This window comes from Vulpes lagopus, chromosome 12, assembly GCF_018345385.1.
Source record: "Vulpes lagopus strain Blue_001 chromosome 12, ASM1834538v1, whole genome shotgun sequence".
Classification (NCBI taxonomy): domain Eukaryota; kingdom Metazoa; phylum Chordata; class Mammalia; order Carnivora; family Canidae; genus Vulpes; species Vulpes lagopus.
Genome location: NC_054835.1, coordinates 55,374,181 through 55,386,187, shown reverse-complemented (window position 1 = coordinate 55,386,187; position 12,007 = coordinate 55,374,181). Strand labels below are relative to the sequence as shown.

The 12,007-nt window shown below is 56.3% G+C and overlaps 1 protein-coding gene across 8 annotated transcripts in view; it reads right to left on the bottom strand.

Moving 5' to 3' along the window:
• Window positions 1-12,007, bottom strand: part of ITGB4 (integrin subunit beta 4) — a 30,810-nt gene that overhangs the window by 11,517 nt on the left and 7,286 nt on the right. For all 8 annotated transcript variants that reach the window (XM_041725620.1, XM_041725624.1, XM_041725619.1 and 5 more), the window contains 20 exons: window positions 11,683-11,854; window positions 10,511-10,774; window positions 10,068-10,157; window positions 9,636-9,758; window positions 9,085-9,249; window positions 8,838-8,914; window positions 7,986-8,188; window positions 6,174-6,277; window positions 5,955-6,053; window positions 5,654-5,783; window positions 4,908-5,030; window positions 4,708-4,814; window positions 3,797-3,830; window positions 3,426-3,617; window positions 3,023-3,126; window positions 2,664-2,722; window positions 2,510-2,533; window positions 1,940-2,088; window positions 1,670-1,849; window positions 325-473 (listed from right to left, as the gene is read on the bottom strand). In XM_041725620.1, coding sequence (XP_041581554.1) covers window positions 325-473; window positions 1,670-1,849; window positions 1,940-2,088; window positions 2,510-2,533; window positions 2,664-2,722; window positions 3,023-3,126; window positions 3,426-3,617; window positions 3,797-3,830; window positions 4,708-4,814; window positions 4,908-5,030; window positions 5,654-5,783; window positions 5,955-6,053; window positions 6,174-6,277; window positions 7,986-8,188; window positions 8,838-8,914; window positions 9,085-9,249; window positions 9,636-9,758; window positions 10,068-10,157; window positions 10,511-10,774; window positions 11,683-11,854 — 2,548 coding nt within the window. The remainder of the gene's footprint in view (window positions 1-324; window positions 474-1,669; window positions 1,850-1,939; window positions 2,089-2,509; window positions 2,534-2,663; window positions 2,723-3,022; window positions 3,127-3,425; window positions 3,618-3,796; window positions 3,831-4,707; window positions 4,815-4,907; window positions 5,031-5,653; window positions 5,784-5,954; window positions 6,054-6,173; window positions 6,278-7,985; window positions 8,189-8,837; window positions 8,915-9,084; window positions 9,250-9,635; window positions 9,759-10,067; window positions 10,158-10,510; window positions 10,775-11,682; window positions 11,855-12,007) is intronic.

Below are 12,007 nucleotides of genomic sequence, written 5' to 3'. Positions count from 1 at the left end.
CTCTCTCTATCTCTCATAAACAAACAAATAAATAAACAAACAAATAAATAAAATATTTTAAAAAGAAAAAAGAAGAAGTCCAAAGCCCCAGGACTCCTGCCCTGAAAGATACTGGGCTATTGGAAGGGAGACACGAATGATCTGGCCTTGATCCTGGCAGAGGTGGGGACTCACTTCGGGCACCACTAGCAGAAGCAGGTAGATGTGTCCTTTGGAAGCTGGGCAGGGGCATCACCAGCATCCAGGGACTGGACATGGCCACTGGCATGTCCTGCTGTCACCAGGCCCCTGGGAGATGCTTCTGACCCTGCAGCAGATCCTTACCCGGTTGCCCTGTGCAGTGTTATCCTGTGTGCGGTAGGAGACCTGGGACTTGCCACTGTCCAGAATGCGCCGGACGACAGGAATGCGGGCCACTTGCTCCCCGCCGCTGACCAAGAACTCGGGCTTCTCGAAGGACACTATCCCGCTGGCTGCAAGGACCAAGGCACCAGTCAGGGCATCCGGGCCTCAGTCCCTTCTCAACAGCCACCCTCCTTCTGGCCCAGCCCAGCCAAGACTCTGGGACTCTACTTGTCCTTTCTTTTTTCTTTTCTTTCTTTTCTTTTCTTTTCTTTTCTTTTCTTTTCTTTTCTTTTCTTTTCTTTTCTTTTCTTTCTTTCTTTTCTTTTCTTTTCTTTTCTTTCTTTCTTTTCTTTTCTTTCTTTCTTTCTTTCTTTCTTTCTTTCTTTCTTTCTTTCTTTCTTTTTAGATTTATTTATTTATTTATGATAGACAGAGAGAGAGAGAGAGAGAGAGAGGCAGAGACACAGGCAGAGGGAGAAGCAGGCTCCGTGCCGGGAGCCTGATGCGGGACTCGATCTGGGACTCCAGGATCGCGCCCTGAGCCAAAGGCAGGCGCCAAACCGCTGAGCCACCCAGGGATCCCCTACTTGTCCTTTCTTCACCCCACTGCTCTCTGGGGGGAGGAGAGGAAAGGAAAGGAAAATTCTCCCAGGAAAGACTGAGGGGGCTGGAACAGTGTCCAGGTGACATCCTGGAAGTGTCAGGGCAGAGGAAGGAGGTCCCACAGTGGCACAGCCAGACATGAGGCCCGGAGACTGAGGGCTGGGGCAGAGCAGGACAAAGTCCTCAGTGCTAGAGCAGGTTGGGAGAAGGCTCAGGGACCAGAGCAGGTGCTCTGGGTGCAGGAAGGACGGTTGTCAACAACCTGGGGTTCTCGAGGAGCAGGAGGGAAGGCAGTGAGGGTGTCAGTGGGGCAGCGCCTTGCTTCCCCTCCAGGTAGGCTTGGGTGAAAGGAGCTCCCCCTGCCCTCCTGCTCTGATGTCCCGGCATCCTGTGGAGGCCCATCCAACCTCACAAGTTCAAAGGCCAAGAGGGAGGGAAGAACAAAGGGAGGGACGGGGCAACCTCAGGAAGACCCAGCCCCCCATGAGGATTAAAACAGAAGCTCCCACACTGAGTGCTCATGACCAGGCAGTGATGCACTGCCATGTACCCCTCTCGAGAGCCAGACACCCATTTTACAGATGGAGAAACCAAGGCCCACAGAGGTTAAGTGACTTGCCTAGGCCACACAGCCAGGCCCCATCTCCACTCTGTCATTTGGAGGAACAAGGGTTCCCAGAGCCCCCCGTCTGCACCCCCTGCTCCCCCCGCCCTGACCCACCTTGCTCCTTGATGATGGTGATGTTTACCAAGCGGCGCCCGAGGGTGGCCGTGCCCATGGGTACGTCGATGGCCTCCACCAGCAGCTGCTTCTCATCGTCATCCTCCGGCCGGATAAAGAGGGGTACCCGCACGTCTACCAGCTCCACGCCCTCCTGGAACTCCACCATGCCCCGGGCATCTGGGGGGATGTCGGGGGTCACAGACGGGTCAGGGGGCCGCACAGGGGTGGGAGGCACAAGGCAGCGGTGCAGGGAGCCTGCCCACCTACCCTGGTCTGCAGTGAGGGTGTAGTAGCCGGGGGCCACCTTGAGCTCGTGGAAAGCCCCCTGCTCCACGTGCTTCTCTGTCAGCTTGAGCAGGGCCTGCTTGGCCGAGCGCGGCGCCGTCAGCACCGTGTCCACAATGGTGTGGTCCTGCCTGGGGTGGGGCGGGGGGGTTAGGTGGGAAGTGTCAGGCTGGCCACTATGTTGGCCCTTGCCCGCCCCCAGCCCTGCCTGTCCTCTCCCCATCAGGGGACAAGACGCCGCGCAGCAAAAGGTGCAGGGTCTTCAGAATGGGGCAGTCCTCGGGGCCCATGCTGGCCCCGCCACCTCACCGTGAGCCTCAGGGTCCTCATCTATGAAATGGGACCCCTCCCGAGAGCGCCCCCCGCCCCGCCCCAGCCACACTCCTACAGGTGGGATCCCAGAAGTAGATGCAGGACAGAAAAGATGCTAAGGGCATGGGCGCTAGAGTCAGACAGCCTGAGTCCAAATCCTGCCTCCATTTCTCAGTAACTCGGTAATCTTGGGCAAGATACCCGACTGGGGGCTGCCCCACCCGTGTGCCTTCAACTCACTTTTTCCCAGAGTTGGGCTGCTGCCTGCGGAGGACAAAGAGGGGACCGTGAGCCACACAGTGTCAGAGGCAGAGGCACACCCTGCTTGGGGGGTACCCCTAGAGTTGGCAGTATGGGCAGCTCCCCCCACCAACCCTGGGCACCCAACACCCACCGGAATTTGGTCTGCTGGATCTTGTGTGTGTCTGTGATCTGTCTGTACACCTCATTCAGCTGCCAGGCAAGGAAAGGCATGAGGCTGGCACCCTGGGGAAGCCTCTCTACCCAGAGCCATCCAGGCCCAGAGGACATGGCTGGCTGGGGACATGCACACGGGCATGCACATTGCCCTGTCCCCTTCTGGAAACATTCACAAGGATGACCCCAGGCCAGGCACATATCCAAGGAAGCCCCTCTTTCCTACTTGGAGAAATCCAGGTTCTATGGCTGCTTTCCCCCTGTTCTCCCTCTACTGGGATCACGCCCAGGCCCAGAGATGCCAGCTGCCCCAGGGTCAGCTTCTTTGGCCCTTACGTTCTCCTCCACCTCCTGGCGCAGTTGGTCACATTCTCGCGTGCCTGGCTTTAGCAGGTTCTCGGTGCATAGGCGGGCGAGGCGCAGGGACAGCCCATAGGGCACTAGGGACAGGCAGGGATGGGTGTCATCAGCTCCCTGTACAAGCAGGCACCCTGGGAGCCCCCTCCAGGAGCCGTGCTAGGATGCGGGGCAGCAGGGGGTTGGGGGGCATGGAGCTGGGTGGCTGAAACCCTGAGGCCTGTAGCACCATCAGGAAGGGTAGAAGGTGGCCAAGCCTGTGCCTGCACCCGACACCCAGAGAAAGCAGGAATGCTGTGATCTGAACCCTGGAACAGTGGTGAATGTGCCCCAGGGCCCAGGGGCACTGCCAAGAGCCACTGTGCCAAGCTCCGGCCCTCACCCAGCTCTGTGGGGTTGATGCTGGAGGTGTGGGTGGCAAAGCCAGGCCGCTGCACGTTGTTGGTGATTTTCCATCTGACCATATCACGTCCCTTGAGGTTCCCGCTGCGTAGCATGGGCGTGTCCAGGTGGTCAGAGGACATCAGGTTCTCCCGCAGCATGTAGTGGTCCTCTTTGAAGCCCACCATGTGACCTGCATGACAGGGTCCTCAGCATAGGGCCTCACCTTACACCCTCCCGGCCAGACCCCCTCAAGGTGGGAGTCCAGGCCTCGTGGCTCTGTTCCAGGTTCAGCCACTACTTCCCCTCCACCCTATCTGGGAGAATGAGCGGCCAGAGTCCTTGCCGCCCCTGCAGATGCTGGACCAGTACCTCGGTTGCAGCAAGGAAGAAGTGCCAGGCAAGCCTAGAAGACAAGGTGGGGGAGGGGGGGATGAGGGTTGGGACAACTGCCCGAGCGCAGGTAAGCCCCTCCAGTCACCCCCTCTCCATGCCAATTGTCCAGAGGGGCACCAGTGCCTTCCCTAGACACCGGGACATCAAGGAAGTCAAAGGGATCTAGGTGTGGAGCACCTAGGGTGAGGACAGAGGGTGACAGGGGCCAGAGGATTCCCAGTTGGTGGGACCCTGGTCCTGCCAGATGATCTGTAAAGTAAAGGATCTATGATCGAACCCATTTGAGAAGCACTGAATTCATTCCCCATGCCCCTCTTAGAGTTTCACTATGCGTACAACTAGATCAAAGGCTCGGAGAAGTCCTGCAGAGAAGAAGCCTCTTCCTCAAATGTATTTGATCATAGATGTCTTTTTTTCTTTATAACACATACTAACATCCCATAATATTGGGGCTATTACACGGTATTTCCCTGTTCCTACCACTCAGTATTCTGTGCCAGGCCACCCTCCGTGCTTTCCTGCCTCTTATCTTTTCTCCCCAGGGAGACTATCAGCTCCTGGCGCAAGGCCCTTTCTTCCCTATTGGCTCCCATGGCTCTTTGCATGTGCCTGACCTGAGGGTAAGTGGTCTCAGGTACGGGCCACTGATGGTTGGCAGAAGCAGAGGGCTGGGGTGGGGCAGGGCACTAGAGCTGGGCAGAAGACGTGGGTTCACCCGGCCTCTGCCACCTATGAAGACCTTGGTGGGGAGGGGGGGGTGGAGACCCTGAGGTAACTGGGGACCCTGGTGGAGGGTGAGGACCTGGTGGGGGTAGTGGTCCCTAGTGAGGGATGGGGACCCTGGGGTAAGTGGGGACCCTGGCAGGGGATGGGGAGGGAGCTCCCACCTTGCAGCAGGCACAGTACTTCCAGCAGAGCAGCAACAGCAGTGCCAGGAGCAGCAGGAGGAAGATGAGCAGAGGGATGAGCCACCAGAAGGACCTAGGTGGGCACTCTAGGGACAAAGGGGAGGAAGGAAAGGAAGAAGGCAATGCCCATTCCCCCCGGGCCCTGCCAGACCGCCCGCTGGCCCTGTCTGCAGGCTCACCTTTCTTCTTGTGCACCAGGACAGTGCTATTGGGCCCCGGGGTGCCGTCGCCCTCCACGGTGTAGCTGTATGTGCAGTCATCCTCCTCATCCCGGAAGGAGCAGTGCTCCAACACCTCCTCTCCTGCACCCACAGATGGTCAGCAGGGCACCCCAGGCCTCAGGAGGCGTCCTCTACTCTGGGGCCCACTGTGCCCATTGCACATCTCCCTGCGGGAGAACGCAAGTCCCCTGGCACAGGGCCAGGGTGAGGAGGGGCACTGCTCTATCCCTGCTTGGGAGCAATCAAAGGCTGCAAATCTGTGCCCCATGCCCACTTCCCCATCCTGGGTGTCACTCAGGAACTTGGTTTCTAGAACACTGATCTGACCCGCAGGAGAGGAGGCTGTGTGCCCCCATGGCCGGACTATGTGCCCCTACTGTGTTCATATCCCTGCCCGGCTATCTGCTCCCTGCCCAGGCCAGGTTCTCCCTCCCCAGACTCTTTGGCCCCTACTCAGCTGTGCATCCTGCTGGGGTCCATGTGTCCTGACAAGCCCGCGTGCCCATGCCCAGGTCGGTGTGCCCTGTGTGCGTTCTGTGACCTCTCCCCAGTCTGGAATCCCTCTCTCTCACCTGCATGATCTCAGCGTGGATTGTGAGCCTTCCGCCCAGCTCTCCAGCCCCACCCAGATGGGTGACACACCCTACCCATCGGATGCCCTTTGCCTAGGTTCTTAGCACCCCGTCCTCAGCGCTGCATCACACCTTTCTTAAGCTCGTCCACCATCTTGACCTTGAAGCTGCACTCCTCGCACGTGCGGCCCTTCTTCTCACCGGTGCCCCAGGCTTGGCACTGCACACAGGAGCGCAGGTCCTCGCAGAGGCCCAGGCGGATCTGGGTAGGGAATGAGGGGAGACCGGGACTGTGTTGGGTGGCTGCCAGGCCTGCTCCCCTAACCTCACTCACACCCCTGGCCGGCTCCTATGTCACCAGGCTCGGGCCTCCTGTCTGCCCTGCCCTGTGTCCGGGGTTCCCATGCCGATACCCCAGTGATCTTGGCCTCACCGCAGAGTAGTTGATCTCACAGGTGGTGTCCGTGTAGAGTGAGTGCTGGTTGCAGTGACAGCGGCCGCACTCACAGTAGCCACGCCCATTACAGATGCCCTAGAGTAAGAGGGGACACCAGTGAGGCGCCGGGACCCCCATCCCTGCCCTAGAGGGTGGGTGGTTCTGGCTAGGGTCCCTTCTGCCGCCCTGCGCTGCCCTCCTTGTGCCCAGGCCTACCCCACTGCTGTCGATGCAGGTGGCATTGCTGAGAGGACAGTCACAGCTCAAGCCTGTCCAGCCAGCCTCACACACACATTGGCCCATGGAACACCGTCCCCGGTCTGCAGAGAAGAGGAGGGACAGGAGAGGAGAGCCACATTCACTCCTGTGGTCCAGGCTCCCCATCTGCCAGGCAGGGCCTGTGGTTGCTGAGCTTGATCTGGGATTTCTCCAGCCAGGGGCAAATCCATCTCTTCCTCAGTTTCTTGGAATCTCCTTCTCTCCATCTTTCTGATTCCATTCTCCCTTCTACTTTCTACTCTACAGCCAGAGTCATTATCCCAAAACACAAATCCAATCATGTGTCTCTAATGAATTCTGGCCAATGCAATAAGGTAAGAAAAAGAAAAAAAACCCATAAATATCAGAAAGTAAGAAATAAAACTGCCATTATTTTAAATATTAGGAACATGGGGCACCTGGCTGACTCAGTCAGTGGAGCACGTGATTCTTGATCTCAGGGTTGTTAAGTTCAGCTCCACAGAGCGTGTTTTAAGTAGAGATTACTTAAAAATAAAATCTTAAAAAATATTAGGAATATGTCACAAAATATCAAAAAGAATCTGCAGGAAAAAAAAAGAATTTGCAGGTAAATTACTAGATTTCATAAGTGATTTTACTAAAATGGCTGGATACAAGGTCAACATACCAATAGCTCGAAAGTGAAATCAAAACCTCCAATGACTTGCCAAAGCATGAAGTCTAATATCCTTAGAACAGAATAAGGGTTGATTAACTAGACAGCCTACAGGCCAAATCCAACTCACTACCTATTTTTGCTAAAGTTTAATTGGAATACAGCCATATTCACTTGTTTCTGTGTTGTCTACAGCTACTTTCTGCTACAGTGGCAGAGCTGAGTAGTTGTGACAGAGGCCATATGGCTCATAAAGCCAAAAATACTTTCTGGCCCTTTAAGAAGTTTGGACTAGACTAGAACTGGACCCACCCTGGACTAGAACCCAAACCCCCGCATTCTGGTCCTGCCTCCTTCTCCAACAGCCTCCACCTCCCCTTCTGTCTCACAGCTCAGCCTGTGTCAAATGTCTCTCTTCTTCCAGATGTACTGGGTTCTCCTTTCATTTCTCTGAGCACACTTAGGGATGGAGAGCTGACAAGAAGGAATGGCAGACAAAAGCAAGAAGAGAGGAAAGCAAGGGCTTGACCTCTAATGACAAGTAGGTAAGTGGGGCTTAGTAAGTATTTGATGACTGGATTTTCGTTCATTCTCCTCCATTCAACAGGTCAATCCTTCCTGTGGCCCCTGTGTGGGATCTGGGAGCCCTGCCCTCCTTGGAAGCCCTGGCCATGCTGCATTAAGCCCTGTGGGGCTAGCATGGACAGGTAACTCCAGGCCCTGCTTACTGCAAATTTGCTATCTTCCGAGAAAGGAAAGACCGTAATGACATATACCACCAACCACTGAGGATTCAGCTGGATGGGACCCACCCTAATGAGATGGGAGAGTGGGGATGAGGGTGGGCACAGACTACAGGACACCAGGGGCAGTGGCATGAGGCATGAGCAGAATAACGCACTGGTGGGGGCCTTGGGCACCAAGTTTGTAGAGGTGAGGTTGCAGTGGACTTGCGGGGAGGCACTTGGGGAGTCCCAAGGGGGGTTAGGTCCAAACTTGGGGATTCTGACTCCTGGCCTGGCCCTTCCACCTGGGTCAGGATGCAAGAGCCATTGGGGTGGGTCAGGGCCTGGGTACTCAGGTCACCCTTGCTGTCCCGAACCACCCCTGGCTGCCAGGGCTGCTGAGCTCACCATTACAGAGGACCCCCGAGGCACGGGGACACTGGAAGTTGTCATACTCGCAGAATGGACCCTCATAGCGGCCTTCTCCATAGCACACACAGTGGCTGCATTGGCACTCGCCACGCCCAGAGCACGGCTTGTCTTCACCCTCCCTCAGGCAGGGCTTTATGTCACTCAGTGAACCAGTGGAGCAGCTGCAGGTCTTGCCACTCCTAAGGGAGGAGCCAGTCACTTCCCCACAGCCTGAGACGAAGGCTGGGGTGTTTATCATCCCATTTTACAGATGAGGAAGCTGAGGCCCTAAGAGTACCTCAGTGGGTTCAAGGCATACAGACAGCAGCGCCTGACCTGAGACTCAAACGTCAGTCCCAAGACCCTCCCAGTGTCCCTTCCTCAAGTCACCATGGACTTGTTCAGTGTCTTGAAGCTTTAAAAGCCCTCATGACCCTTATTTATGAGCCAGTTGGGAGAGGAGGACCAGAAGGGCAACATCCACCTGAAGCCCTATGAAATGAGCCCATTTCTGTCTAGGTCACACGTGTGCATGGTTCAGAATTCTAAGGTACAAATGGATGGAGTGAAAAGTAAGTGTCCCTCTCATGTCTGTCCCCCAACAGCCAGTCCCTACACCCTGCTGGCCACCACTGTCCTGATTCTTGCGCCTTCCCTAGAGATATTCTTTACCTCTATGTATTTCGAAGTGCTTTGGACTGGATCCACCTAACAACTGGGCACGCCCCTCTCCGAGCCTTTCTACGACCTGCCGTCCTGTCCCCAGCCTGGCATACATGGTGTGTTCCACAGCAGAGCCTTACAGTGGCCAGGGCGTCCTGGCAGCCAGCGGGGCTCCTGCACACTCACCAGCCCTCATTGCACACACAGTGTCCACACATGAAGTCTCCGTGGTAGCTGCAGCGAGCTGAAAGCACCTCTTTTTGCTGGAATGAGATCACGGCAGGGTGTAACAGGGCCACTGGACACTTCTGCTGCCTCTGCCCCTTGGGGCACCCCGCAAGGCAGATATAGCCACTGAGGCTCTGCTTCATTCCTCAGGGCCCCATGGCAATTGGCCAGCCCTTCCCTCCCACCTGGAGGGGCCGCATCGTACCAGCTCACAGGGGCATACGTCACAGATGATGCCCACATCCATCCTGAGGCCATCTGAGAAGGAGGGCTTCAGGTGGATGTTGCCCTTCTGGTCCTCCTCTCCCAACTGGCACACGTGAGTCCCATCCACAAATTCCAAGGCCCTCAGCTGCACCTGGTATGTGCCCTGCAAGGACCCCACATTGACAAGGGGCATCTATGGCCCTTTCACTCATCTGAGCATCCCTCTGAGCCCTGTGCTGATTTATCCCCACTCTGCAGACGAGGACAAGCTGAGGAAAGTGCCAATGTCATCCAAGTGGCTCACCCAGGGGGCTTCAAACCCAGGCCTGTCTGACTTTGAAGGCCACACTCTTTTCTATTATTATTACTTGAAAATTTTATTTTAAATTAAGTAATATCTATGCCCAACGTGGGTATCAAGCTCACGACCCTGAGATCAAGAGTCAGTCAGGAGCCCATAAAGGCCACGCTCTTGAGCTCTGCTCACACAGGTCCCCCTGCAGGGCCTTGTCCCCATCCTCCCCTTCCCAAAGCCCCCCAGAAGCATACCACTTCCCCACGCTGGATATGAAAGGAGCCGGTATTTGTCTTTTGGAACATTCTGGAGGTGACCTCTGTCCGCAGGCCTCGGGGACTTTCCAGGGCCCGGATGTCCAGGTTAGAACGAATGCGCTGAAGGAGGGCAAGCAATCGATGGTCTGGGTGGGGGAGCCAGGGCTCACCCACTAGGGCCTGGCCTGGCTGGGCTCCACCCACTTTGCATGGAGGACTGAGGCAGAGTGGGGGGTCAGGGGGGCAGAGCCTGTAGGAACTTGCGGCCAGGCTAAGGCGGGTGCCTCAGGGTCCTGAGGGAACAGCGGAGGCCCTTCCTCACTGCCCTGGCCTGTTTCTCAACCTTTACTTAGGACACCTTTTGCCCACTCTGCCCCTCTCCAGCCCTGCCCCAGGAGGGCTCAGACTGGAGCCCACGGTGCCCCTCACATTGATGGCTTCCTCCAGCAGCTCCACAATGTTGGAGGAGTCCTCTTGCAGCACCCCAAGCGAGGAGACGGGGAAGTAGGTGTGCAGCTTCTGTAGGAGAGAGTGCCAGCCCAGGGCTAAGCCTTCAACAGTTGTCACCACTTCACCGAATCTGGGCAATGGCTTGGGTTATCCTCACTTTGCTAATGGGGAAGCTAAGGCCTGGCGTATTCTAGAACCTGCCCTCCTCACCCCTACCTGGTTGGGAGTTGGGTTGGGGGATGGGCACATGAACTCCCCTTCCCATCAGAGTCCACCCTTGAGGGAGCCAAAAGTTTGGAGAAGGAAAAGAGGAAGAGGGGGGGATGGGAAGGCAGGGAGGGAGGGAGGGAGGGTGTCCGAGAAGCCCCCTGGACTTCCATCCCACGCCCACCCCCTTGCCCAGTGAGGCCTCAGCCCCCCACCTCGTAATAGCTGTAGGAGTAGTTGGTGACGGCGAAGATGGGGATAATGTTGTGTTTGCCAAGCAGGCGCACCAGGGTGGGTACTGATGGATAGTCCTGTGTCTTGTACTGGGTATAGGTGCCCGAGGTGTCCAGGTGGCATGCCTCGTCATTGCGGCTCATGATGCCAGCCAGCACGTTGGCACCATCGGCCTCATAGTGGAAAGCTGACTCGGTGGAAAATACCAGCAGGTGGGTGCTGTCGGGGCGCCAGCCAATGTCCCTCTGGGAAGGACAAGGAGGGGAGGAGGCCCATCGAGCAGCCTGCCTACTGAGGACAGGCATTGCAGTGTTGCCTATGACTGAGAAAGCAGGTCCCCAACATGGGGTCGCTAAGCCACAGGATTCACAGCACGCCACTATCACGGAGGATGCTCGTGACAGCACGTGAGCCATGGCTCTGGGCACAGCGATGAGGATGCGGGCAGGATGCAGGCGGGGTCTGCACACGGTGGTCACCACCCAAGACCCGAGCCAGCTTCACCTGACTAGTCCCCCCAAGGCTTCAAAACCACTCTGTGGGAATATTTGAACTGCGTGGGAAAATGCACACAGGCAATATTAAATGAGAAGCCTGGTTAAAATAGATACAGCTGTGCGTGGCAGTTAGGAAATATATGGGGTGATTTGGAAAGCTATGTATTACAAGCAAAAATGCTCATGGTACTGTCACGTGGGGGAAAAAAAGCAAGTTTCAGAATTATAAGTACACTGATTGCAGCTATATAAAATAAGGAACAGGGAACAAAATATGCTGGTGGGATGTCAAGTGGTAGGCTGGCTGGTTGTGCTGAAATTACAGGCAATTTCTGTCCTTTGTCTTCCAAATTGTTTATAAGATGGGTATATTATTTTCAAAATGAAAAAATTGCTGTGCACATAAAAACTGTCCTCTTCAGCTGCCCAGTGCAGCTGGAGACTGGGGGGTCTCCTGGAAGACTGGCATTAGCACAGAGATTGATGGTAGGCTGGCTTCAGGGAACAGAAGATTCCAGAACCTCAGAACTCATGTCTGCTTCGCCAGCCAGTCTTTGGGTCACGGCCTGGCACCAGAGCAGGTTAACGGGCAGCTCATGTCTTTGCAGAGAAGCACAACCCTGGTCTAGGCGGGCAGGGCTCTCCCCGGCACTCACCGTGCACACGGCCACCTGCAGGATGGCATCAAAACCTCCTTCGGGAGCGTCCAGGTTGCCTGAGATCCGTTCTCCCAGCAGTTTATTCCGAAACTCCTCCAAGTTTTCCGTCAGGCTGATAACATTTTTGAAGGAGAAGGGGGCGTCGCTGTTGGGCCAGGGCTCCTTCAGCCTGGGCAGAGGAGGAGGGAGACAGAGTCAGCAGGGCAGCAGACCCCAGGCCCCTGTGTCCACCCTCTCTGAAAGTGTCCCATGGGCCTGCTGCCACCAGAGCCCTTGTGGGTGCCCCTGGTGAAGAGGAGGCAAGTCCCGTGGCCGGGTGTGG